The sequence below is a fragment of the Melospiza melodia genome, chromosome 2, assembly GCF_035770615.1.
Source record: "Melospiza melodia melodia isolate bMelMel2 chromosome 2, bMelMel2.pri, whole genome shotgun sequence".
Taxonomy (NCBI): domain Eukaryota; kingdom Metazoa; phylum Chordata; class Aves; order Passeriformes; family Passerellidae; genus Melospiza; species Melospiza melodia.
Genome location: NC_086195.1, coordinates 24,277,891 through 24,305,040, shown reverse-complemented (window position 1 = coordinate 24,305,040; position 27,150 = coordinate 24,277,891). Strand labels below are relative to the sequence as shown.

At 57.4% G+C, this 27,150-nt stretch overlaps 2 protein-coding genes across 15 annotated transcripts; one reads left to right on the top strand and one right to left on the bottom strand.

Annotated features, from left to right (window-relative positions):
* The first annotated feature begins 950 nt into the window (after nt 1–950).
* Nucleotides 951–5,750, top strand: LOC134414061 (uncharacterized). Of its 12 annotated transcripts, none has more exons than XM_063148071.1 (7): nt 951–1,017; nt 1,449–1,553; nt 2,112–2,233; nt 2,894–3,047; nt 3,691–3,937; nt 4,566–4,647; nt 5,158–5,750. In XM_063148071.1, exons 4-7 carry the CDS (start codon nt 2,913–2,915, stop codon nt 5,378–5,380), a joined length of 687 nt encoding a protein of 228 aa, XP_063004141.1. In that variant the 5' UTR covers nt 951–1,017; nt 1,449–1,553; nt 2,112–2,233; nt 2,894–2,912; the 3' UTR covers nt 5,381–5,750. The 12 variants fall into 12 exon arrangements, 7 of the variants coding, with proteins under 7 accessions (XP_063004141.1, XP_063004144.1, XP_063004145.1 ...); XM_063148074.1 differs by having other exon boundaries at nt 2,086–2,233; XM_063148075.1 differs by having other exon boundaries at nt 2,011–2,233.
* On the bottom strand, nt 5,744–25,511 carry NUMA1 (nuclear mitotic apparatus protein 1). Of its 3 annotated transcripts, none has more exons than XM_063148060.1 (25): nt 25,432–25,511; nt 22,665–22,737; nt 21,654–21,742; nt 19,903–19,982; nt 19,075–19,157; nt 18,906–18,986; nt 18,546–18,630; nt 18,023–18,146; nt 17,319–17,473; nt 16,859–16,976; nt 15,316–15,433; nt 14,841–14,981; nt 14,444–14,566; nt 11,534–13,402; nt 9,797–9,865; nt 9,584–9,694; nt 9,285–9,503; nt 9,060–9,184; nt 8,721–8,964; nt 7,740–8,007; nt 7,491–7,627; nt 7,196–7,384; nt 6,728–6,838; nt 6,479–6,640; nt 5,744–6,280 (listed from the first exon to the last, which is right to left on the bottom strand). In XM_063148060.1, exons 2-25 carry the CDS (start codon nt 22,704–22,706, stop codon nt 6,245–6,247), a joined length of 4,779 nt encoding a protein of 1,592 aa, XP_063004130.1. In that variant the 5' UTR covers nt 22,707–22,737; nt 25,432–25,511; the 3' UTR covers nt 5,744–6,244. The 3 variants fall into 3 exon arrangements, with proteins under 3 accessions (XP_063004130.1, XP_063004128.1, XP_063004129.1); XM_063148058.1 differs by lacking the exon at nt 25,432–25,511 and adding an exon at nt 24,968–25,096; XM_063148059.1 differs by lacking the exon at nt 25,432–25,511 and adding an exon at nt 24,424–24,571.
* Nucleotides 25,512–27,150: the final 1,639 nt, after the last annotated feature.

The window sequence follows — 27,150 nt, the reverse complement described above, 5'->3', positions numbered from 1 at the left end:
AGGAAAAGTGGGAATTTCACTTCTGAGGATCAGTGATTTGGATCTTCCACATTTTTACATACAAAGTCACCAAGGAGTATCTTAAAATATAACCAGCAGCAACTCAAGAGTGACTGATCTGGGATTCAGTCCTCCCATCACCCCACTGCACCACTCTCCAGCAGCAACACAAGGCACAGGGCAGGGGTACAAGCTCCCACAGCTCAGCCATGCACTAGGGAATCTCCACAACTGGGCCCTGCCAGCAATCTTCTCCAAAACAACCACCAGCATCTGACAATTTTAAAGCCACACCACCAATTCTTGAGGAAAGGCACCAAAAATTTACCTGACTGCACAAGCTAAGCGAATTTATGACCCCGGTGCAGCTGCTCCCACAGTGCAGACAGGATGGAACCAAGTTCTCCTGGTTCTCTACAACTGGGAAAAACCCTCCCACGCACGAAGCACAGGGGAAGGTGAAAAGCCACTGCAAAGCCCGGGGCAGTAGTGCCGGAAAGTGGCACGAACCTGTGACAGAGCACCCACCCTGCTTACAATTCCATCTTTCCAGACAGATTTTTTTCCAGTTCTGTAATTTTTCATCCCCAGGAACATTAAAAGCCAGCATGGGAACAACAGCTGTGCCCCCATGGCTGCCCTCCTGCCCCCAGAGCCCGCACTGTCCCTGCCCCATGGGCCCTCCGAAGCTGCCAGTGCCACCCTGCCCCTGTCCTCCCACACCAGGATCTCCCCCGCCCTAACACTCCTCACACCCATTTCCCCAAAGCTCCACAAGATCAAAGTGACCCAAAGTCGCCGCTGTCCCATTCCAGGGACCCTCCGAGCCCCTCAGCGCACAACCCCATCCCGTTCTCCCGGACCCCGCGGGCTGCGTGTCCCGTCAGGCCCCGCGGCGGGCCCGGCCGCGGCCGAATCGGAGCGCGCTCGGGAGAGGCGCTGAAGGGAGGCGGGAGCGGCGGGGATCGGGACTCGCGTCACTTGGGCGGCCGAGATCGGCGCCGATGGGGCTGGGCGGTGAGTCGGGACCTCTGGGGTCCCCCGGCTGGGTTGGGTAACGGCGTGGAGAGGCTGTGGGGCACAGCCAGGGCTTTAACAGGGCTGGGAAAGCGGAGAACGACTGGGGAGCTGCAGCGATAGCGGAATGGCGCTGAGGCGGTGTTCGTGCGTCTGGGAACACGGGCCGTGGAGCTGCGGGTGAGCACTTGAGGGCCCTGGAGAACAGGGCTGGGGCGTGTGGGTGGTACCCGGCTGGCAGAATGGGGCGTTGTGGGCTGAGCTGGGGGATTGTGACTCAGATTTGGGGGTTACTGCTGGGACGGGAACCTGAGGGGTGCTGGGGCAGCTCTGGGGGGCACCGAGGCGGTGGGGTGGGACTGGTGAGCTGCTGGATGGTACCAAAGCCAGGAGATGTCCAAGCTCATCAGACTCTCCTCTCTCCCCACCAGGCACCGGAGGCATGCGAAGGGAAGTTACACTTTGGCAGTGCTGTCTCCAAAGGCTCCAGAAAGGCTCCGGTTAAAATCAGCTGTGTGGTGTCCTTCTCCTCCCAGGTGCCTGGGGGCTCCCTCTGGGGGGCTGGGTGTGGGGCTGATCCCTCTGAGCTGCTGGGGTCTTGGAAGAGGTGGGTCAGGCCATGACAGGGTGCAGTACTACCTCACCTTGTTAAGCTGAAGGGCAAGGATTCACAACATTCTTGCTCTCTCAAAATGGGATGTTGTTCCTGTAGGTTACCAGAGAATTCCATGCTTCTCCCCATGTCCAGAACAAGCTAGAGCTGGAGGGAGGGTGTTTAGGGAGGGGTTGGTACGTGATGCTGTGTCCCTGGTGTGTGTGCAGGACCCCAAGTACCCCAAGGCAGAGAACCTGCTGAGTGAGGACAGCATCCAGCCCTGGCTTGGCTGCCCCAAGGCTCACAGCAGGCAGCTGAGTGTGGGGCTGTGACTGCAGAGAGCCAGTCCCATTGGCTGTGTTGACGTTGACACTTCCCTGTTCCCCACTCCCGTGCAGGAGCCAGGGCCACGTCCCACAGTGGGGTCAGCAGCTCTGAGCCCCCTTGCCCCTGTCCTTCTCGCTGCTCCCCAGGGAACTACAGCTGTGCCTTTCTGCAGGCTGAGGTGGGATGCTCCTCATGGCCCTGTGACCAGCCCTGTCACATCTTGGTGCCTACTGATGACACCAGCTGACTCAAAGCTGGACCAGAATCGCTGCAAGGTTCAGATGTTTTAGGAAGGTAAGGATTGATCCACAGGAAAAGGGCATGGAGAAGAGCTGTGGGCCTGATCGTGGGATGGAGCTGATTAGGGGGGATGGTGATGGAATGGGGCTGCCAGTAGGATGAGGCTGATAGGAGGGTGGAAGGACAGGTAGGGAAGAGGACAGGTAGACCAGGGGTTAGTATTGTTTATGGGCTCAAGAAAGCTGTACCAGCTCTGCTTCCCTGCCCTCTCTTGTGCCCATAATCCCCCACATGTCCTGGGTGGCACAGCAACAGAGCAACAAGCAGAGGCAGGAGTGCTGTTGGGCCAGTGGCCAGTGCTCTTCCCCACAGCAGAGCTCAGAGCCGACCATGGGGCAGACAGGGACCACGTGCTGTGACAGCTGCAGCTGGTCTGGAGCTGCACAGTTAAAATTGGCCATAACAGACCCCAACTTGACCAGCCTGGTAGATTAAAGAGTAGAGGTAAACAAGTCCCTGGGTAAGACAGTGATAAGTAGGATTTGAACTCCAGCAGGGGAGCCCAGCCAGTCCCATTCAATCTTGAAAGCAGACATCAGCTGGCCAGTGAGCTGGGTGGTGTTGAGACCCGAGCCAATCAAATGTTCAAGTGCAGGAGTTCTGAAGCCCCTATAAAAGGCGGTGCCCACCAATAAACTTTGGCTCTTGTTGCAGGAACTCAGTGTGTTCTGTCATGTGCTTGTCTCCAGAACTGCAGCTCACCTACAGCCAGCCCTTCAGTCCATGCAGCTGCTTTGAGCTCTGCTTCATCCGCCTGCACAAACCCCAGGGGCAGGAGCCTGACCGCCCACCGCCACCCCTGGACACAGTAGGTGTCTCTCACACTTCCATCTGTCCCTCTCTATGTCCCTCTCCACCACTTGTGCCCCATGGAAACCCCTGGAGGTGCTTGCTGGGCTGAGCTAGGGGCTGTGCCCAGAGTGGTGGGCACAAGGAACCTCTCTCAATTGCCTGGGGCCTCTCCTTGTCCCACAGGAGGATGCTGAGCTCTGACAGACCCTGGTGCTCCAGCCCTGCCTTTCACAGGACTTTCTTTCCTGAATCATGCATTTATATGGCCTGACATGGTCCACTCCATCCTGTCCCGGCACAGTGTGGCCTGGAGCCCCTTGAGGTGCTTCCTTGGAGCCCAGAGCCCCAGCTCCCACCAGCCTTGTCCTCCTGTCACCCTGTTTTTTTAAGATTATCTAAGCTTTCTGATGTTGAAATTCTTGTAGCGAACTTTCTCATACACTTTCTGTAAATAACCCATTGTTTTGCATTCCTTTATGGAGGAGGAGAAAGTTGATGGACTGTTGGTCTGTCCAGTGTCATTGGAGAGGTGGCACTGTCACCCTCCCATCCACTGTCACTCTTGGAAAACTATAAATCTTGGAGTCAGAAAATAAACTTCCCTTTTTTCTCCACGTTGAGAACAGCGGTGTGTGCTTGTGTTCTTTTGTGTCCCATAGCGACATTCTCCTGCAGGGCTGCCCCTCCCTATCCCCAGGAGATCCAGGGAGGAGAAGCAACTGAGGAGCCGCCTGTGGAAGCTGGATGGGGCTGCCTGGAGCCCAGCCCACCTCAGCCACTCTGCCTGGATGGAGCTGTTGACAACACAGAACCAGAACCAGGCCCTGAGGCCCAGAGCTGGCACGAGCACCCTGGGGCGTCACCTGGAGCTGCTGGCCAAGGATGTGGGAGGTCCTGTAGTGCCAGGTGAGTGAATCTGCACAGCTGTGTCCTGGGCTGGCTCCCAGCCACTGTGGGCAGCAGGGCAAGGGGGAATTCTGCCCCTCTGCTCAGGTGAGAGCCCACCTGAAGAGCTGCTCCAGCTCTGGGACCTCCAACATCAGAAGAGTGTGGAGCAACTGGAATGAATCCAGAGGAAGCTGTGGAGATCCTCTTGGGGGGGGCTGGAGCCCCTCTACTGTGGAGACAGGCTGGGACATCCAGGGCTGTTCAGCCTGGAGATGAGAAGGTTCTGAGAACTTGGAGCCCATTCCACTGCCTAAAGGGGCTCCAAAAGAACTGGAGAGGGACAATAGCCTGGGAGGACAAGACAAGGGGTAGTGGCTTCAAATTGACAGAAGATAGGGTTATATGGGATATTACAAAGAAATTCTTCCCTGTGAGGGTGGTAAGACACCTGCACAGGTTGTTCAGAGCAGCTGTGGCTGTCCCATCCCTGGAAGTGTTCCAAGGCCGGGTTGGATGGGGCTTGGAGCTACCTGGTCTAGTGGAAGGTGTCCCTGCCCTTGGTGGGGGGGTCTTAGAACAAGATGAGCTTTAAAATCTCCTCCAACCCAAACTGCCCTCTGCCTTTGTCATTCCTGCTTTTCCCCAGGCTCTGCACTGGATGTGCCTGCTGCTCCCTTGAGTACCTGCAGGCAGCTGGACAGGCACTGTGCTCACAGTCCTGTTGGCAGGTAATCCCCTGGGTCACTGTCTTCTCCTGCCCTCACCTGGCTATTTACTGCTCTCAGCCTTTCCCAGACAGTTCTGGGCACAGCCCTTCACTCTTTTGGGCTGGCAGGATGTGGCATAGGGTACCTCCAGCATGTTACCCCTGTGCAGGGCTCCAGCTGCCACCTCAGGGATGCCCAGGGGGAAAGGAACAGCCCAAGCCTGTGGTTCCCAAGAGAGACAAGTCAGGAGAAATGACAGAGGACAGGCCAGCAGTGATGGGGAGATGGTGTCTGCCCCATCTGCTCAGGTGGCTGCTTGGCAGGGGTGTCCTCTGTGGGCAGTAAATGGGCATAGTGGTGGCAGTTCTGTAGCTGGGACACATCCCTCCTGCTGGTGCCCTGGCACTGGAGGGGCATCACAGTGTATTCCCAGGCTGCCATGAGAACCATCAGGGAGGGTGTCAGTCCAAACCCCACATTATCCCAACACTAGGGGGCCTGTTACAACCATATCACCTTCCCTTTCCACAGGCCACTTCCTGCTGAATCTGCTCCCCACACGCCTCCCAGTGTGGAGAAGAACCTACTGTGGCCTGGCCTTGCTTGTGCCCTGGCCCATTTGCCAGCTGCCCTTTGGCGTGGCAGGGATGGAGCAGCATGCCAGCAACTGCAGGGAGACACCAGGGGCCCTGTCCTCAGCCCAGTGCCTGCAGTAGGACAGAGCTGGGCACAAACCCTGTGTCACCACCCCTGAGGGCAGAACCTGCAGTACCCCAAGGGGCAGAGACACTGCAGCCCCTTGAACATCTGTGGCAAGGCTGGTGTGAGGATGGACAAGGTGCTTCCAGCCCCATGGCCAGGTTTGGTGGGGTTTGAAGCACTGTAATTACAGGGGTTGCTATGCAGAAGAGTAAGTTCAAGGAGAAAAATAAGAAAGAGAAATCTGCACAATGACTGCTTGGTGGTACTGCAGGGTCTCCGGGTGAGCATCCTGCCTTGGGACACCCTGTGTAGTTCAGTGATAGGGCAAGGAGAAGCTCATGCTTTTCCTCCCCTCAAGCCCTGATAAGGGTTCCAGTGCATGTGGACTGTAGGAGGAGGAAGCCAGGACCCCAGAGCAGGTGAAAAATACACTTTATTTACAAGTAAAAACATTTAAAAATGCTGCCTCAACTTCCCTGGGAGGAGCAGGAGGACCGGGCAGGTTGGGAGGGTCCCACACACAGGGAGCAAAGGTGGTGGCCTGAGGGATGCTAAGTTTCACCTCTGTCCCTGTACCTGAGGCTGCAGAATATCCCTGGGGAGAGCTCAACCCCTCCAGCTGCAGCCTGGTGCCAGCCCCTGCACCCCTGTGTGTTTCCAGCCCTCAACCTCTGTGCATCCCCCTGCCTTGGGTCCCGGAAGGGTTTAGGATGACAATGGCTACAGGAAGGGCAAAGGGGCCTTGCTGTGCCCAGGGCACCCCACAGTTTTCACTGAGATATGCAAGGCAGTCGTGTGGGTGGCCCCACCCCACCTGTTCATCCTCAGTGCTCCTGGGCCCTGGGGGAGCAGGAAGAGGTGAGGGGGTGCAGGTGGGAGGCCAGGGCAGAGCCAGCACGCAGGGACTGGGGAAACCTCAGGATCGCTTGTCCGTGCGCGACTGGCGACTGGCCTGGAAAGGACAGAGCAAAGATGGGAGGTTAGGGACCATGAACATGACAGCCCCATGCTGGGACCTGCTGCTGCCATAGCACCCCAGGGCCAGCAGGACTGTGTCCCTTGTCCCCATGGCCTGTATGAAGCCAAGGCAGGAGCTGGGGGCACTGAGGCTGAGCTCAGCAGCGTGCCCAGGGGCTCAGGCAGTGCCTACCTTGCCCTTTGGGGACTTGGCGGTGGCGATGCGGGACGAGCGGCGGGTGCCGCTGGAGGATGTGGGAGTGCTCCTCTGGGCGATTGCCCGGCGCAGCAGGCGCCTCCCCAGCTCCCTGGGGGTGTTGAGGATGCTGAACGCCATCGACTGGCGCCTCTGAGCCTGCAAAAGAGGGGCAGGACCATTAGCTCAGCGTGGGGCAGGACACAGGGGTCCCTCCTGATCCTTCTTTTTCCCTCTGAAGCTTACTGGTGTGGCTGGGGCTCGCTGCTCGCTGTCTTGACTGGCCTGGGAGCCACTCTGTGCACTGCGGTCCTGGGAGCTCTGGGGCCGTGGGAAGCAGCTGGTTGGCTTCTTGGACTGGAAAACAGGGGACCAGCTAGTACTGCCATCTGGGGGGCTGGCAGCAATGAGGGAACTGAGGGGACACAGGGAGGGAATGTGATTGAGGGTTGCTGTGCCCAGGGAAGGCAGAAGGCTCAGCCCTTCGCCTCTGGAATGGCCTCCTTCCCAGCACCAGGAGCATCACAAGTACCAGACACACCACTGGATGCTGGGAATACTGGGCACAGGAATCCAGGATCAGTGGGAACATGTGGCAAATACGGGCCACAGTAGCTCCCTCAAACGCTGGAACCCATCTTGTTCCCAGTGGGAGCTGTGATGAGCTCCTTGTTCCCAGTAGGGTGCTGTGCTGGGGGACTGGGCTGAGCTCACCGGGGGGGTGTCAGGGCCCTGGTGGGTCTCCTCCGAGAGGCGCTTCCTCCGCTGCCGGGTGGTGATGCTGCCGGCCTGGCTGCTGGTGGCCACGGGCTGGGAGGACTGCCTTCTGCCACGCTGCAGCGTCTCTTCTGGGTCCCCCATCTTCACATCCTCATCCGTGATGGTTCCCAAGGAGGTGGAGGGCTGGGGAGAGGATGTGGGGACTGAGGAGCACTGTCCGTTCCCAGACCCCCTCCCAAACCCCAGTTCTGGACAAAGGGCTGCCTGACCTCCCCCTCCCGGCCCTTACCATGCTCTCTAGGGGGTAGCTGGTTTTCAGGTGGGGAGGGCGGGCCTGGTTTCGCCGCTGCAGCTCTGCAATGCGGTTCCAGTCATCCAGCTGCTCCGGCTCATCCTGGCACATGCCCAGCTTCATGGTGCTCTGGCCTAAATCCAAAGCAAGGAAGGGTCAGGGGGCTTCCAGGTAAGACCTGACTCCGCCAAGGCAGGGCAGAACCCCACAGCCAGCAGTCCCAGTGCCTTCCCCGCCCATACACACCAAGGCTGGAGATGCTGGTCCGCTGCAAGCGCAGGGAGCTACGCGTGACTGGTCGGTACCCAGGGAGGCCCAGCAGTACTGAATGGTCAGGGCTCTTCTCTGGGGAGGAGGCTTCCAGCTTTGCAAGGGTTTCCTGGGAGGGGAAGCTGGTGAGGGAGCGGGTGGAGGCACCTGAGCGCAGACGGCCCTTAGCAGGGGAAGATGTTTTTGTGGACTGAGCCAATGGGATGTTCTTGATGCAGACCAGTTCCTCAGACTCTCCCTGTTTCTGGGAGAGAAAAATCCATAGATAGGTTTAGGTTGAACAGACCTTAAAGCTCATCTCCTTCCACCTCCTCCTTCCCTTGGCTGGGACACCTTCCACTAGACCAGACTGCTCTAAGCTGCATCCAGTCTGGCCTTGAACACTTCCAGGTATGGGGCAGTCACAGCTTCTCTAGGCAACTTCACAGGGAAGAATTTCTTCCCAATATCCCATCTAACCCTGCCCTCTGTCAATGGGAAGCCACTCTCCCTTGTCCTGTCGCTCCAGGCCTATGTCCAAAGTCCCTCTCCAGGTCTCTTGGCGCCTCTTTAGACACTGGCAGGGGCTATAAGGTCTTCCTGGAGCCTTCTCCAGGCTGAACACCCCCCACCTTTCTCAACCTATCTCCAGAGTAGAGGGACTTCAGCCCTTGGAGAGCTTCTGTGACCTCCTCTGTCCTTGCTCCAGCAACTCCATGTCATTCTGATCTCGAGGCCCCAGAGCTGGAAGCAGCTCTGCAGGTGGGGTTTCATACGCAGAGTGGAGCAGAAGGGCAAAATCCCCACATTGCACTGCTACCCACTGTGCTGGGGGGGATCAGCTGAGGACACGGCTGGACTTTAGGCTGCCAGTGCACATTAACAGGTCATGTTCAGCTTTTCAGTTCCCAGCCTGCTGAGTCCCTCTGCAGTGCTGCTCCTGATCCCTGCATTCCCCAGCAGGGGCCCCCTGCTCACATCTGTCATGGTGATGTTGATGGTGGTGCGGCGCCGGGCAGAGCGGGTCTTGCAGCCCGAGTCCGGCGAGAAGTCTGCCGGGAAGTTGGCGCTGCTCTGGAGCTGTGACCGTGTCTCAGAGAGGATGGGAGTAAAGTAGAGACTCTCCAGGGATGACTTGGTCCGGGGCAGCCGCTGAGACAGCAGTGACTCTTCGCTGTCTGACGGCACCACTGAGACTTCCAGCTGAGAGCTGGTAGCCTTCCTGCAGAGACAGGGGATGAGGGGAGCACCAGCAGGCTGACCAGGCCATCGGGAATGGTGGATTTTTGGGGTGCTGGAAAAAGACTGATCTGGTACCTGGAGGAGCTGAGCTGCTGTGCCTCATCAAGGCTATCAGTGCTCTGGTCAGCCACACTCTCAAAGGAAGCCTCATGTCCCTTTACTGTGGCAGTCTTCCCCTGGAACTTGCTGAGTTCCTGCACCTGAATGGGAAACAGGGAGGAATGGATGGATCTATCCTCCAAGTGAGGTGGTGATGAAAGTGAGGACAAGGAGGGTGAAGCTCAACTATGCCATACCCACCTGAGCTTCCAGGCTGCAAATCTGGCTGGTTAGATTCTTGCAGCTCATCTCAGACTCCTTGGCCTGCAGGATGCTCTGCTGTAGCTCCTTGGCCAGCCTCTCTGATTTGCTCTGAAGCTCTGTGTTCTCTTTCTGCAGGTTCTCCATGGCCTTCAGCTTCTCTGATAGCTCCTGGTTCTGCTGCTTCTTGGCATCATAATCTCTTTTTGCCTTCTCCATCTAGGATATAAAGCAGAGGAATCTTGTCAAGCTTCCCAGCAGTGTCAGGAACAGCAAGGCCATACTAGCCCCCAACATACCTGCCCTTTGTAGTGCTCAGCTGCCTGCTCCTTCTGGATGAGCTGCCCCTGCAGCTCTGCCACCTTCTCCTGATGGCTTCTGACTGCTGTCTGCAGCTCCCCTTCCAGTGCCTGTGGACAGGGAAGAGACTGGCTTAGAGGCAACCCAGGTGAGCCCCCTGGCAGCACTAACAGCTCCAGGGCTCAGCCCCCAGGCTTTTGGTCCCTCTTTACCTTAACTCTCTGCTGCTGGGTCCAGGTGGCCTTCTCATGCTGAGTCAGCTTTTTATTCAGCTCGTCCACCTGGAAGAAAGAACTTGGCTTGGTGAGACCAGCTCCAGTCACAAAACTACCATCTTCCTGTGGAGGAGAACAGCCCCTCCTCTCTAGCCAGCTCTAGGGCACAATGAAGAAATTTCCTGCCACAGGGCAACTGCTCAGCACCACCCACTGCCAAGGAAGATCCCAGGACATGGCAAGGTGACAGTCACCCACCCCATGTTAATCCTTACAGCAAGGCTGGCTGCAACTACCCAAGCATAAGGAGCAGTCACGGGCTGGAAGCAAAGCCCATGTTAAGTTCCCAGTGCCCAAGCACTTGCAACCTGGAGTCCCACAGGTCGTCCAGCACTCTTGACACAGGTAGCTGGCTGCTGCAAGTTCTGGCCTGGCCATGCTCTCCCTGCTCCAGAGGATGCTTGAGGAGCCCTCAGCCCCCTGCTCATAGTCACAAGGTCTCTGCAGAGTCCTGGGCAGTTCTGGCCGGGACTGGACAGGGAAATGTGGCTTTTCCAGCATTGTTTCCCAAGTGCTAACTCCTACCACATCTGAGATCAATGCTGCTCTAGCCACATCTGGGCCATGCTGCCTGAGCACAGCTGTTCCTATCTATTGTGCCAAGAGCTGGGCCTTGATTAAAGCTGGAGGGAGAAGCCATCCCAGCACTGAGACAGTCCTATGCTGAGGAGCCTTGCATGCTCCTGGTAGCCACTTGCTGCATGTCCTGCCATGGGGCATGTGAGAAGCCAGGCCAAGTTGCAGGCATTAATGTGAGGGAGCAGGTGGCAGGATGGGAGCCCAGTTGCTGCTCCCTGGAGGTGAAGGTGCCCAGAGACTTGGAGCCAAGTGCCCCATGGCTGGGTCCATGCTGTGAACAGTTCACAGTACTGTACAGTCCACAGTTCACAGTACAGTACAGAGGAGAGGGTGGCTCCAGCAGGAAGTGACAAACAAGGAGGGCTGTGCACTGTCACTGAGCAGCCAGCTCTTGGTGTGTGTTACCTGCTTAGTTTGGTCCTTCTGGATTATCTCCAACTGCTCCACCCACAAGCACAAAAAGCAGAGGTGAATACACCACTGAGACACAGGTGGTTTTTCATACAATCATGGAGTAATTTAGGTTGGAAAAGCCCTCTGAGACTGAGTGCACTGCCAAGACCACCACTAATCCACGTCCACATGTCTGTTAAATCCCTCCGGAGACAGGGAATCTACCACTGCCATGGGCAGACTGTGCCAGGACTGGACAACCCTTTCAGGGAAGGAATTTTTTCCTAATAGCCAACCTAAGCCTCCCCAGGCACAACTTGAAACTATTGTCATGTCACTTGTTAACTGGCAGAACAAGTTACCTGGGAGACCCCCATCTGGCTGCATCCTCTTTTCAGGGAGCTGTTTCACCCTTTCAGGGCAGAGACAATCCCCTCCTAGCCTCCTTTTCTCCAGGCTTAGCCCCCCTCTCAACTCCCTTAGCTGCTGCTCCAGATCATTCCCCAGCATTGCTGCCCTTCTCTGAAAACACTCCAGCACCTGAATGTGACAGTCCCTTTCACACCTAGAAATGTGTCCCACACCCCTAGTCCCTGTGCTGAGCAGGACATGGATTCAGGGGTACGCAGAAGGCTGAACCACATCCCTTTTCCAGGAGGGTTCTCCCATCCACATTCCTCCTGCTAGGAGTGGAATTCCTACCTGACTTGTCAGTCTCTGCGTCTCTTCCAGGAGCTTCTTCCTCTCTTCCATGGCTGCCCCCTTGCTGCTCTCATACTCCTGCAGGGCCCGCTCCTTTTCTGCCAGCTGCTCCCGCAGCGATGGCACCTTGGCCGCCTCCAGCTTGGCCTGCGCTAGCTCACCTTGCAGCGTGGACACAGCTTTTGCTCTCTGCTCCAGGTCCTGGCGCTGCTGGCTTTCTAGGGAGGCATGTCTGGCCCGAGCACTGTCGAGCTCCTGCTGCAGAGCAGCCAGGAGCTGCTCCTTCTGCAGGCACTTGTCCTGGCAGACCTTTGCCTCCTGCCTCAGCTCATCCTCCCGCTCGCTCTGGCTGTGGCGGTCCCTCTTCAGGGCCTCAATGGTCATCCGCTGCTTCTCCATCTCGTCCTGGCACCGCTGCACCTCCACCTTCATCAGGGAGCACCTCTCGGCTGCACGGGAGGCTGCGGTGGCCATCTCAGTCTGCAGCACCCGCAGCCTCTCCTCCAGCTTCTTGCTCTTCTCCGACTCAGCCAGGATCAGGCGTTTCAGCTCCTTGCTCTCCCCTTCCTTCTCTTTCACCTGGTGATGGAGGATGGAGACCTCCTGCTCCAGGCTGCTGATCAGGGTGTTCTTCCTCTCCATCTCCTGGACACACTGGGACACTTGTTCCTTCCAGCTCTCCTTCTCTTGCACGGCAGAGCGGAGGGACACCAGCTCCTTCTCTGCAATCCGCAGCTGATCCATGGTGCCTTCCAGCTCCTTGGACTTGAGCTTCTCCTGGGACAGCTGCTGGGAGACTCCCTCCAGTGCCTCAGCAGCTCTCTGGGCATCCGCCTCCAGCTTGGCCACACGCTGGGCTGCTGCTTGCTCTACCACAGCCATCTTCTCCTGAAGGGATGACATCTCGGCCCTCAGCTTCTGCTCCTCTTTCTCCTTCTCCTTTGCCCATGACTGAGCGCTGGACAAGTCAGCCTGGAGGCCAGCCAGCCGCTCTGCCTGGGCCTCCAGCACAGCCACCTTCTCCTGCTCAGCCTGCAGCTGCTGACAGGTCCGGCTGTGCTCCCGGCTCAGCGCCTGCATTTCCTCCTTCAGCCGCCTGCACTCTTCGTCCTCCCCTCGGGCGGCAGGAGAGGCTCCCACGGGCTGCTCCGGGCTCTCCTGTGACACCCGGTGTGTGGCCAGCTCCTTACCCTGCTCCGGCAGGGCTGGCTCCCGGCCCTGAACCAGCTGCTGTCTCTCTGCCTCCAGCTCAGCGATCCTGGCCAGGTTGCCTTCCAGGCACTCAGCTGCCCGTCTCTTCTCATCCTCCAATATTCCCTCAGTGTTCCGCAGGGATTCCTCCAGGAAGAGCAGCTGCTCCTGCAGGCGGCTGTTCTCCCGGGCCAGCTTGTCCCTCTCAGCCAGCCTCTGCTGGCTCTCCTTCAGCCTGCCCTCCAGCTCCTGCAGCTGGGCTTTCAGTGCCTCTGCTGCCACTCCCTGCTGCCGTTGGGCACCCAGCTCCAGGATCTGGGCTTCCAGTTCGCCCACCTTGCGGCTCAGCATAGCCTTCTCCTCATCCCTGGCCTGCAGCTGGCTGCTGAGGGATGTGTTGGCCTGCTGGAGCTGCTGCAGGGCAGAGTCCCTTTCCCGCAGGGCCTGCTCATGCTGGGCGCTCAGGGCAGCCAGCCGCTCAGCCTGCTCCTCGGCAGCCCGTGCCTGCAGGTCCCGCTTCAGCCTCTCCTGAGCCCGCTGGCTCTCAGAGAGGGAGCTCTGGAGGCTGGTGACAAGGCTGTCCAGCTGCTGCTTCTCCTTCTCCAGCTGCTGCTTCGCCTCCTCCAGCTGCAGTCCTTTGGCCGTGAGGCTGGACACTTCCTGCTTCAGCTCCTCCAGCTGGCAAACAGAAGAGCAGGGAGACTCTGTTGGGTCTGACTCAGATAGTGCTGCTCAGCAGTACCCAAAACACTGCTGTGATATCAACACCTTTCCAGCTACCCACGCAAAGCACAGCACTGTGAAAGCTTCCAAGGGAAAGTTCCAAGGGAACTCTTAACCCCCACCCCCAGCAAGGGTCTGGGAGTGGACACAATGAGGCCAAATTAACACAATGAGGTTAATTAACAAATTAACCAAAGGGATATTCCACACCATATGATGTCAGCTCAGATATAAAAGATAAGGGACGTGGGAGGAATGGAGGGCACTCATTATTTTAGTGTTTGCCTTCTGGAGCAGACACTACATGAGCTGAAACCCTGCTTCTCAGGAAGTGTCTAAACATCACTCGCTGATGGGAACTAGAGATTTGCTTTTCTCTTTGCTTAAACACACACAAGCTTTCACTCTTTTTGCTTTAGTAAATTGCCTTATCTCAGCCTACTAGTTATTTTCCATCTTATTTTTCTCTCCCCTATCCTGCTAGGAAGGGGAGTGATAGCAGAGCTTGGTGGGTGCCTGGTGCCCAGCCAAGGTCAGACTACTACAGGGACAAAACATGCACGCCCTAGGTGTTACTCAAGTTGTAGCCAACATGCTCACCAGAGCCCCACGTGCTGCATCCCACTGGGAGCTGCCCAGTGCCTGCCTTCCCTCTCATCACACCCCAAGGGCACCTCTTGCTTTTCCCTCAGCCTTGTGCCACTCTGCTCCCTTGGACCAAACACCTTCTTTTCACCATGCAGGAGATGCTCCCTTCACAACCAGTTCATATTGTGGCAGGCTGGGGAAGGCACTAGCTCCCTGGCAGCAGGATTTGCAAATTCAGCCCAAAAGGAGCTCTTCCAGAGTGCTCAGCCCCACATCCCCTATCCAGCAGCACAGAGCAGTAGGCTCTGCCCTACATGGCTTTGCCATGCCTCTCCTGGCACCTGCTGCTCTCTCCAACTGGAGTCGTCTACCATTCAAGCCCTTGAAGCTGCAGGAGCCCCAATGTACCTTCAAAATGTCTCCCATGACTTCTCCCTTCTCCTGGGCGCTGCATTCCTCCAGCTTGGCCAACTGCTCCTCCAGCATCGAAATTTTTCCCTGTAGAATCTCGATTTTCTCTTCGGAGCATTTCTGGTGACAGAGATGGGACTGAGCATGGGGGAAAGACCAAAGAGCCAACCAACCAAGGACAGCAGCCTGTCTCACCCTGGGGAACCCTTCCTTAGTTTCAGGGAGAGGCTTCCCACAGGAGCTGACAGTTACACAGCTTCTCCCCGTGTGCTGGCAAAAATGGGCAGGAGGGCTCCTGGCTGCTGCACCCTGCTTGCAGTTGGCGTGTCCCCCAGCTGGGAGGGACAATGGGGAAGCTACAGGGGGCCACCCACCACTCCCCAAGCCCCCTGACCTTATCCTGCACAGCGGCATGCAGCTCCTTCTCCAGCTGCCGCTGCTTTTCCTGCGACTGTGCCATGGCACTGTTGTGCTCCTCTGAGAGCTCATTCAGGGCTCGTTGCAGCTGGACCATATTGCTGGCGATCTCCCGCAGCTGCCAATGAAAATCCACCCAGTCCAGAAGAGAGGCAGAGTGTGCCTTTGCTGCTCCCAAACTCCCCCACTCCCACTTCTCAAGAGCTGCAGCACACATGGGCATCCTGGCTTCTGGGTGTTCACCACATGCAGGCAGCTCCACCCAGTCACCATTCCCCCACCAGAGTTCCTATTTGGATCAGGATCCAGAACCCAAGGCAGGCTTGGTCACTGGGTCAAAGATTGCATTAGCAGAACCAGAAGCATCCCAGCATCCAGCACTGCCATCAAACCCTCCCCCCGGGCTCCATCACAACCAGCTGGGCTGTGGGGACACGCAGAGGACACTGCACCTTGAAGGAAAGATCCCCATTCTCCTCGGAGAGCTGGTTGATTTTCCGGTCCATCTGGGCTTTTTCAGTCTTCAGGTCCTGGCACTGCCTGAAGGCCTCGTGCAGGCGCCCCACCAGGCTGTGGGAAAGGAGGTGCTTAAGGAGGCGGTGCATGCTGGCAGCAGGCAAGGATATCACCAGGGATCGCTGCTGCTGGATATTGCCACAGAAACGAAAGGTTCCAAGGGATCTCCATGCCCTGCTGAGACTCTACCATCAACCCAGCTCTAAAACTGGGTCCCAACAGGTGGCAAAGCAGAGTACAGATAACCAGTCTTTGTGCTTTGCAGATGCCCAGCTGCTCCAAACTGAGAGCAGAGGCAGCTGTGGGACTCCAGCCACCCCCCTGCAAAGGGAAATAAGTGAGGAAAGGACAAAAAAAGACATGGCACTTCCAGTGGAGGTTGGGCAGCCTTCCCGAGTAAACAATGGCACAGGGACAGAGCAAAGACCAGGATGCAGTGTGACAGGTGATTTCAAGTGTGTGACATGGGATCAAAGTAAAGGCCTGGGAAATGGGCTGGAGTCAGGAGTTCCACGATCACCCTGAAAGCTTCCCCTATTCCAGGGCAGGTGAGACCCACAAGGGCAGCACACCCTTTTCACATAACAGGATTAACTGCTCCCATGCAGGATTTGGGTTAAGAGTGGGCTGTTAGAACAGGCTGCATGGTTTGGGACTGGATCCATGCCCACTGCAATAAAAACGGGCTGCAGGCCATAACTGCCCCGAGGGCACAGGCAGCGTGATGGTGGCACAGCTGTGTCAGGGGCTGATCCCACAGCGTGGGCAACAAGGGAGGAGGGGACTCTGCTCCTCTCTGGTGGGACCCCATCTGCAGAGCTGCCTCTGGCTCTGAGGTCCTCAGTATCACAAGGATGTGGAGCTACTGGGACAAGTCCGCAGGAGATGCTCCAAGGGCTGCTGGAGCCCCTCTGCTCTGGAGACAGACTTGGAGAGACCTGGGGGTGTTCAGCCTGATGGTGAGAAGGCTCTGAGGACACCACAGAGCACCTTCCAGCACCTAAAGGGGCTCCAAGACAGACAGAGAGGGACTTTGGACACCAGTCTGGAGTGACAGGACAAGAGGGAATGGTCTCCCACTGACAGAGGACGGGGTTAGATTGGATATTGGGCAGAAACTCTTCCTTGAGAGGGTGATGAAGCCCTGGCACAGGCTGTCTAGAGAAGCTGTGGCTACCCCATCCCTGGAAGAGATTCAAGGCCAGGTAGGAGGGGGCTTGGAGCAACCTGGTTTAGTGGAAGATGGCCCTGCCCATGGCAGGGTATTTCAGCTAAATGAGCTTTAAGTTCCCTTCCAACCCAGGCTCTTTTTTGATTCTGTGCCTGCTGTCTTGTCCCCAGCAGCAGAGGAACCAGAAGGTTTGCTTTCTCCCCTGTTTCATGCACTGCTAGGGAAGAGACAGACAACATAGAGTCTGGGGATATGGGAGTGACAAGATCCCACCTAGGAGGAAGGAGTGGATGCTCCTGGAGGATTACCTCTCATTCTTCTCCCTCAGCTCCTCCATTTCTTTGGGCTCCAGCAGGTCTTCAGCTTGTTTCTCATTGAGCTTTACCAAGCGATCAATCTGCTGCTGCATCTTGGTGATCTGAGCATCTGGGAAAGGGGGCAAGAAAGGGCCCATTACCAACTTTTCATGTCACCTGAAGCCCCCACAACAGCATTTCTGCACAGAAACCCTCTCCAGCAGGAGATCAAAGAGCCAGGTTACCAGTGCTGCTGCTCAGCATAGGTGTTGCTTCAGTCATGGCTTTTGTTGCCCACGATATATAAGGCAATACAAGATGGAAGAAGGAACCTGGAGTCTCACTTGTGGCATGGCAGGATGGACCATGCATGAGCAGAGTTGTGGTAGGGTCACAAAAGAAAAGTCAGAGAAACAAGGGGAGATCTCTGCCCAAGAGCCCTCCCTGCACCCCAGGATGTGCTGGTACTGACCCTTCTCCATGATGAGCTTGTGATTCTCCACCACCTCCACCTCCAGCTCTTCCTGTTTCTTTCTCTCAAAGGCCAGCTGCACCTTGAGCCTCCGCAGCTGGAACTGGGGGGTCTGCATGATGTCCCCCATGGGCGAAGACGGAGTGCTGGGGAGGCTGCAGAGAGAGACACACACAAGGCTGGATTATCCTGAGCCAGCCCAGGCCCCATGCAGCCAGACCCACTCTGCACCCCCATCTCTGGGGCAGGCTCTCCTGCCTGCATCCCCCAAGGAACTGCTGCCTTCAAAATCTAGGAACAAAACAACACACATACAAAACCATTTCCATAAAGGAGGTAATATAAAAGCTGGTCTTTTATTGGAGGTCTCCAGGGGCAAATATGGAAAAATGCCTCCACTGGAGACATGGTTTAGTGGTGGCCTTGGCAGAGCTGAGGGCATAGTTGGACTCGATGGTCTCAGAGGGCTTTTCCAGCCTGAACGATTCCATGATTCTAAAAGGAGCTGGAGCCCAAGCTCACCTCCATCATGCATCCCCACATCATGCCAGAGCAACGTGCAGCAGGAGAGCACCAAGACAGAACAGGGCATTCTGGGGAGTCAGTGTGCAGCCTGGCTACACCTGTGGGTCCCAAAAGCTGCCCCACCCACCCCTCCCTCCCTCCCTCCATTTCCCCTGGCAGCCAGGAGGCAGGGCACATACTTGGTGCTGGGGAAGGAGGCGATCTTCTGCAGCTCCAGGAAATGCACCTCTTTCTTGTAAGGGAGAGAGAACAGTGGGGAATGTTCCTCAGAACTGCTGCTGGACACACTGGACAAGGGTGCCTCTGCAGGAAATAAAAAGGGAGAAGAAGGCTGCCATCTTTAATATCTAAGAGGCTGAGCAGCTAAAATCTCAGGGGGACAGGAACCACAAATTCCAGTAGGGATGGAATAGCCAACTGAGGAAGCCAAAAACCTGCCCTACATCCTCATCCCTCCTGCTCCACAGGCCTTCCCCAGCAACTCTGCTTCCACAAGGCTGTCAGCATCCCACCTGCTCCTCTCCCCCAGGGAAAGGCTGAGGTACTGCTGAGTAGGAAGAGCCAGCAGGTCTGAGGTAGCCCTACTATTGGGAGTTTACAGGGGACTGTTTTGTAGCTGAGCACATCTGGGTTATGCAGCTGCCTTTACAGCTGGGCAGCTACAGCAGGATAAACAAGAGGAAAATCCAGGGCAGCACTTACCTTTCCTCTGCAGAAATGGCTCCAAATTCTCATTCAGGCACTCCTCGTTATCCAGCACAAATTTGACAATTGATGCCAGTTCAACCTGTGTTGGAGGAGCTGCAGAGTTAGTGGCTCTGCTGCAGGTCACAGGCAGCACCACAGCAGGCGTGGGGCAGCTCCCTGCCTGCCTGTGCTGCTGCCCACACTTGCCTGCCACAAGCTTTTGATAGCCCAAAACCACCAGTGAGCACCACAGTGCCCACTCCACACCGCCTTTCAGTGAGACCCAGGAGTGCAAGTCCCAGAGTACCTTCCCCCAAAGGAACTGCTGCTTCCCTCTGCACCCCAGATCCAGAGGAGGAACCCCAAAGGGATTACCTGGGTCTTGTAGTCAAGTTCATTCCAGTCCCCAGAGTCCTTGGAACTCATGGAGGTGTGATACAGGAGCAGCACAGCCACCTGAGCAAGGCAGGAAAAGCATGAGTAACCCCAGGCCAGTCCCAAGCACATTGGTGCCATCTGGGACTAAAACACACCACACAGTTACCTTGGCCAGGGCCAGCTCCTCTCCATCCAGGAGTTTCTGTGCAGAGACAAGGTTTTCTGCAGCCACTTTGTGCCGGCAGTGCTCTGCAACACGAAGCAGAATTCCCAGTCACACAGGAGCCACTGGGCACACTGCCTCCCCTGAGGTGGCACTCATGGCCAGGAGGGCACTGGAATGCATCCTCAGGGAGAAGGGACATGGGGCAGGATGGGCTCCAGAGCTGAGATCCCCGTGGTCAGCCTTGGCCATTAGCTCTAACCAACTTTCATTCCACTCCCTGGAATCCCACCCTAAATCCCAGCTTCCCCACCTTGGCATCTCCCCCAACATCAGCACAAACAGAGAGCTCCATCTCTGGATGGGATATGAGGTGGGATATCGAGTCTTCCCTCAAGGAAAGACTGAACAAGAGTGAACCAGGAGTGAACCCAGATGTGATAACACACTGAACAAGAGTGTGAGATATTTCCCATTTCCCCTCCCAGGATTTCTGCTTGGGTAAAGGTTTTCAACTGGGATTTGAAGAGCAGGTACCCAACTAGGAAAACTACTCCAGGCAGCATCACCAGAGCAGCCACTGGCACCCTGCCCTTCACATCCAGAACCTCTTTTGCTCTGAACCTGGGATCTGATAAGGATTTCCGTCTGGAAGTTTCCCCTTCCACAGGCTGCTGCAGGAAAGCTGCTGGCACCTCACAAAGATGCTGATGTGGGGTGAGGGGGTCACTTTGTGGAGAGGAAGCTGCAGACAGCAGCCCAGACTCTCTCAGAGGTCAGGGGCACCGAGGAGGGGCAGTCACTTTCCCCAGCACCAGCGGAGGGTCTTACTCTGCAGGAAACCATGGATGAAGGAGATCCTCTCTGGCAGTGGCTGCTCCAGCACAGACTCCCCCTCCTTGCTCCCGTGGCTGGAAGAGTGCAAGACTTGCATTAACTCCTTCTGGAGGGATTAGACCAACGCTGAGGTTTGTGCAGCAGGGTTTGCTGAGCCAGGGCTGGCTCTGGGGCGCTGCTCTGCCTTCTGCCCCCACACCAGGGCCAGCAGAGCCAGGACCAACCACAGGAGGGGAATCCCCCAGAATCCCCCTGCTGGAGCCAGGCAGCCAACACCCCCTGGCACTGCTTCCTATTCTGCCTGCCAGCCCCAGCATCCAGCACAGCACAGGGGGCTTGTGGTGGCCCCACTGGCCAGGAAGCACCACAGGGGCCAGTCCGTGCATGCAGCCTTGGGCTTTTCTTGCTGGATTTTGGGAAGCTGAAGCTTCCTCTTGCACTTATTTGCAACTACACTCTTCCTGAGCAGCCACCAGTTCATGGAATATCCTGAGTTGGAGGAGACCCACAGAGGTTATTAAACCAAACTGCAGCTCAGAAATGGCATGCCCAAAACCCACACCAATCAGGCTTGACCAGCACTGCTTCAGTACTGTCTCTTACTCCCAACATGCCAAAAACAAGAACCTGGCCTGGGACAGGGGCTGCCACGAGGATTTGCTCATCCTCACAGACTTCCTCTTGTGCCACCAGGAGCTCTCAGATCAGCCAGCTGCTGTGGCAGCTGCCCTGCTGCCACCCCACTTTATCAAGCAATGGCCAGGCCTCTTTAGAGAGCACACGCCACCAGGATCCCTGCTAATCCCAGCTGGAGCACAGAGCCAGGAGATTAACCAGGTCTGACTAAATATATCTGTGGTGCAGGCAGCTCCTTCCTCCCCACCCACTGCAGGCAGATCCCTGCTCCAGGCAGGCTCTCCTTACCCTGTGCAGGAGGTAATTATAGGAGACAGGCTCCCAGTGAGCCTCCCACCGGAAGGGTTTGAAAGCAATGCACGGCAGCTTCACACCCTCTCCATTTGTTTTTGTCAGCTCCTCAACCACCAGGCTTTGTCCCACCTCTGATGCCCATTATGGCCTGTAGATTATAGTTGCCCCTTGCTCCCAGGGAACAAACACAATTCCTGAAGGAGGCATTCCTCCCACCCCTGCCCAGCCACCTCAGGTGCCAGGGCAGAGCACACAGGCTCCATCCTGACCACACCATACTCAGCAGCAGGGCAAGGCAACAGAAGCACCTCATGAGGCAGAAATTGTCATGCTTTACACACTGCTTTCCAGATACAAGGCTTCCTCGGGATCCCAAGGCTGCCACTCAGGAAAACTTGCTGGGTGTTCCCTCACCAGAGAGCACCAACAGAAATGGATAATCACCTGTGCAGCTGCAGGAACCTTTGTGCCACTGGCAGCAGCACTCAGGTCTTTTCTACAACGCCAGGAGTGAACCCAGATGTTGAGTGCAGATGTGATAACAGGTCTCAAAGGTCAGGAACTCTGACCAAAACATTCCCTGGGCAGCTCTGTGGGACCCAGCAGCTCTGCAGGCAGACCACAGCTGTGCAGTGCCACAGAGGAGATGGAGATCTCAATATCTCATAGGCCAGAGGAGGAATAAATACCCCACACCCCCACTCCCACCCTGCCCAAGACAGGAGCCCTTAGCTCCTGGGGGCTGAGGCCATGGCTCCAGGGACAGCACAGACCCAGATGTGTGGTCTGAAATGTGCACAGCTCCCCATACTCACATTTTGTGAATAATTCTGATGAAGACACTGCAGTCCTGGAGCTGGGACAGATCATTGACGGGATCAGGACAAACCTTGGTGCTGTTCACCTAGAAATGGTGTGGGACAGTCAGAAACCAAGACAACACTGTGCTGTGCCACTCACCACCTCCAGTCCTGGCAGGGGACAGCAAGATTGGTCTGGGGGTGAAAGTAAATCCACCCCTTTAAATCACCCCTTCCCAGGGAACAGATGAACACAATCCCCACCGCTCCACATCTGGGAGTCTGCACAGGTCCCATTCATCACACTGCTGGAGCCCTCTTCCCTGGAGAGGCTGAGAGACCTGGGGGTGTTCAGCCTGAAGAAAAGAAGGCTCCAGGGAGACCTTAGAGCCCCTGCCAGTGCCTAAAGGGGGTTCAAAAGAGCAGGAAAGGGACTTTGTCCAAAGGCCTGGAGTGACAGGACAAGAGGAAATGGCTTCTCACTGATAAGAGAGCAGGGTTAGATGGGATATTGGGAAGAAATTCTTTCCTGTGAGGGTTGTCCAGAGAAGCCATGGCTGCCCTATCCCTGGAAGTGTTCAAGGCTAGGCCGGATGTGGTTTGGAGCAAGCTGGTCTAGTGGGAGGTCTCCCTGCCCATGGCAGGGCATTCCAGCTGAATGAGCTTAAAAGCCCCTTCTAACCCAAACCATTCTAGGAGTTTTCACTTGGACACAGGAGTGCTTTGTGAGACAGATCCAACAACACCTTTACAGTACAGCTGCTGCCTGCTTCAGGCTCAGCTCCATCTCCCAGGCAGTCTCCATGACCAGACCAAGCCATTCCAGCATTTCTGGTTGCTCAACAGGAAGGGTGAGCAAGGCTTCTCCTGCAAACACCCACCTGCCCAGGAACAGTAGGAACTGGACTACCCTAGGGCCTGCCCCAGCCACAATCCCTCCTGTGACAAGCCCCAGCATCGAGCTCGAAGCTGGCAGCAGTATGTCCCACCCATGCAGCGAGCTCCAGCACAGGAGGGGGGACTTACCCAAGCCAGGAGAGCAGCAACTCTTTCACCATGAAGTGACATTGTGGCCAGCCTATCAGGTTCCTGCCCAGACCTAAAAACATCAACAAAGGGGGATTGGGGATAAAAAAGGTAAACTATAGTAACTATGTTACTAAATTACTTGCACCCAGCACCAGGCATTTGTGCCCACCAAGGAAGGATGTGTCCCTGCATCTGGCCAGCTGTGCAGGAGCAGCCAGCATCCTCCTGCTTCCCCACAGGCTCAGAGTGGGGAGCAACGATGAGCAGCAGCCTGGTCCACTCCCACAGATTAGGATTCTGACAAGGGGTCAGTGGAAAACTGCTGCTCCGGCTCCTCATTCTCCTGCTGTGCCTTCCTCCCTCCCTCGCCTGCAAATGTCACTAACATTTCTAGCCCAGCAAGGCAGTGGCCAAGCCATTGAAGAGCTGCCAGCTCCCCTTCCACTGCTGCTAGTGAAAGAACCACCTGCTGGGGGCACAGGGAGCTCACAGCTGCATTGGGTGGGAGCGGGGATGAGCTGCCCTGACGGGATCTGGGATCACTGCCAGGTCCCCTTCACAGCGACCTTTGCCTCCACGCTGGCTGCCCCCGGTGCCACCCTGGCAGTCTTCCAGGGGAGGGGACTGCTGGGAGCCAAAAAGTCACCCAGATGAGGACGGGGCTCCTCAGCCTGTATTATTGCACCTGGACGCCCACACCTTGACGGGCCAGGAGCCTGGCTGGGATCTGCAGCTGCCCAGCAAACACGAGCTCCCGCTGCCATCAGTCCAGCTGGGACACATGGGATCCTCAGCAGGACAGGTCTTCCCTCCAATTTGGCAAAAACCCAGCTCCCTGTCCCACGGCTGGGTCACTCAGCAACTACTGTCCCTCCCCCCGGTGGCAGAGCTAAGACCTCTCTCTAAAAATCCACCCAAAGGCACCGGGCAAAGCATTCGTGCAGCGCTGGATGGACAGATCCTGAGTGAAAACCGTGTCCCACCAGCGTCGAGCTGGGTTTTACCAGAACCAGTCTGCGAACACACTGGTGCCTGGTGTGAGATCTGCACGGGCAGGCAGGGCTACCCGCTCCTGCCGCGCTCCCAGCCTGGCCCGTCACTGGTGACACGGGCCACCCTGAGCGCCTGAGACAGCGCCATGACCCTCCGTGAGGACGTGCCATTCGTGATGGCAGGCGGGAAGCGGTCGGGAGCCCGCCAGCGGCCGTGAGCGCCTTCCAGCTGCATCCCCGCCGAGAGCAGCTGCAGGGGGGCGGCGGGGATCGGGGAACGAGCTCCGGAGGTGGCGGCGGCCGCGGCGGCATTGTCCTTCCCCTCCTTGCCTGCGCCGCTCCGGTCACAACACGGCGTTACGCAAGCCCGCGCTCCGGAGCACCCGCCGTGCCAACGCTCCGGGGGACGCAAAGCCCGCGGGCCCCGGGCTGTCCCGGGCGAGGGTCCGGCTGCGGGAAGCACCCAGGCGGGGTGAGCGAGCCACGGCAGCCCCCGGCACGGACGGGCCCGCAGCAGGCGCGGGGCGGAGGGGGAGAGCAGCCGCCGGCCCGAGCGCCCGGATGTTGGCGAGCCCGGCGCGGCACCCGCGGCCCCGGGGACCCGCACCCCTCCGGGGCTGGGGAGGGGCCGGGCCGGGAGCCGTACGCTGCGGCGAGGCGGCGGAGCTGGGCGAGCTGAGCTTCGCCGCCCCCGCCTCGCTCCCCCCCCAGCCCCGTGGAAAACAAAACAAGGAAGAGGCAGAAAGTCTTTGTTGGGGCCTTACCGGGGCCGCGCGGCCGTCGTCGGCTCGCTGGGGTTAATCCGCCATGAGCGCTGGCAAGCCGGGAAGGGCCGGGGAGCCAGCGGCCACGCACAAAAGAAAGTTGTTGAGCTTCTCTTCGGCGGGGCTGGCAGGCGGCGGTTCCCCTTCCTGGCCCTGCGCCACCCCACGTCACCGCGGCGGGGCCGCGCTCGTTAAAGGCGCACGGCACAGAAACCTCCGGCGCCTCGCCGCGGGGAGGGGAATCGTCCGAGCCTGGACGCCCTCACTGCCGTCACCCAGCCCAGGCCGAGGGACGGAGAGCTGAGCCGGTGAGGCCGGCACAGACCCGCTCCCGGCCCCAGCGCAGCTCGGGGAAGCCGGAGCTCGGCAGAGAATGGCCCCCGATGCTACGTCTCCCTCTAACCTGACTGGAGTCACATCCAGCTGACCCCTGAATATCTACCCCCGATACGCACACACCCCGCGGCCACAGATTGAACGGAAACCGGACCCTACGAGTCACTAGCTAGACCAGGGAGGAGTCAGGCGAGGAAGGGACGCTCACCCCTCGCTGCTGTTCCGGAGACTCTCGGAAGTCATCTCCGCAGCGCCCGGGCTGCCTCAGGAGGCTCAGGGCCGCAGGATGGGGCCGTCCCAAGCACGGCACAGGAAGGGCACAAGGAAAAGGTTCTTTCAAACTGGCGCTGGGGGCAGCAGAGGAACTCGCAAGGAGCGCGGCCGCCGAGTGCCGCTGGCGAAGGTTCCGACTGTGCCAAGCCCCGAGAAACGAAGAACCACAAGCCCGAGCCACAGCGCTCCGGCCGCGACTGCCCCGTCCCTCAGGGACGGGGACGCCGCTGAGCTTGGCCCGAGACGGAGGCTGTGCCACACGCGTGCCCCGCCCGCCCGAGGGTTCCGCTCCTTGCCCACCTCAGCACAGGTCGAGCCCAGCCTCGCTCAGCGGCCCTGAGCGCCCGCCGAGGGAACCACCGGGCCCCCCACCGCAGGTCACCTCAGCTTTCCCCGTACCGTGACCGTGGCTGGGGATCGTCTTCGGCTTCGGTGTCGCCGGGGCTCCAGCAGTACTGACGATCCTCTCCCACGCCGGAGCCGCCAGGGCCCGGGCCGGGGCCGCTCTTATTCGAACGGCAGCGCCCGCCCCCGCTGCTGCCCATTGGGCACCGCCGGGCCGGGGGCGTCACGCGGGCGGGCAGGCCGCGAATCGCGGCGTTCGGCTCTCGCCTTGCACCGGAGGGGACAGCGCTAGGCCGGTCCCCGGGACCGTGGGCTACCGGGGGGACACGTGCAGCAGTCCAAGCCAGGGAAGCCCTAGTGTTGGGGGGGTTATAGGGCTGCCTGGGGCCAAGGAGAACACAGGCAGGGGCCACCCGTGAAGGTAGAGTGACACAGATGGGACCACGGGGGTGTGTGAGAGTGTGGGTCTCAAGCCCCCAGTGAGAGGTGGACACATGACAGGGGGTTGTGTGGGGCCACACGGAGTACTGGAAGCCCACAGTGAGTCAGGGGGGCACGTGGGGGACTCTAGCAGGGTGTCACATGCAGACATCCCACTGTGCCCTGCAGTGCCAGTTAGACAGGGGTCCTCAGCAGCCCCCCAACCTGTCCTGACCTACTAGTGGGGCCTGCTCTCACCTGGGGGCTCCTGCGCTTGTCCCTGTGGCCACAGCCTTGTTTCATCCTGTAGAGGCCCAAGTAAGTTTAGCCATGGACTGGACTGTGGTGGCACATGTCCCCACCACTGCCCAGGCCCCACCAAGACATGAGAAATGCTTGTTAGGCTTGGCCTTCACAAAGACCACCCAGACTAAGCCCCTCTTGAGCTTATTGGATATAATCTGTACCAAGGAACTAACAGATGTTTATTGAGCATCTGTTTTTTAATGAACAGACTTGGAAACTTATTTTTCTTGCTTAAGTAACAACCCAAGTGGAACAGTATTTTTGCTGTTGAACCTTCAACCAACTCAAATCGTGGCCAGGATGGAAAATTACTATGACTGAAGCCCACTCTCTTGGGACCTAGACAGCAATCCAAAGTGAGACCCTTTGAGCTCTCAATTATAAAGGGCTAATCCATAATGAAGCCCACTCTCTGATGACCCTATAAACCACAGTCCAAAGTCTCACTGAGCATTCGCTTCCCAGAACATAGGAGAGCTAATGCATATGTCTCAAACAAAGATACTTGGATGGCTGTGGAATCAACCAAGGACTGCTGGTAATAAACACTATTGATATTAACACACCATGAGAAAGAAAAAGATATGGCTGAAGAAGGGAGCCAAGGTAAGACAGGACAGCCCTGGAAAAACATCCTTATTGTAGTTCCTGCTGATAAGCACAAGACAAAACAGCACAAGAATGAGTGGCAGGAGGTGGGTAGGATTAAGATGACTAAAGACCCCCAAACTTGTTGGATCTATTTCCAGGAAGACCTGAAAGAACTGACTGTGCATGATAACTAATTTGCATAGAAAATGAGAAATCCTCTTCAGGCTGCGGAAACCTATCCATAAAAAGGTACCCTGCAATTTCCATGCCAAGTGTGTCATTTACTAATGAAACTTTCTGATTATTTGCAAACCCTGACTTTTGACATTCCTTTCAATCTTGAGCATTTAGTAATCTCAGGTGCTTCCTTCCCCTTAAAGGTGGGTCATCATACATTCCCTGTCCCCTTGTCCCCATGGGACATGATCAAAGAGGTGACAGGGGTCAGACAGATGT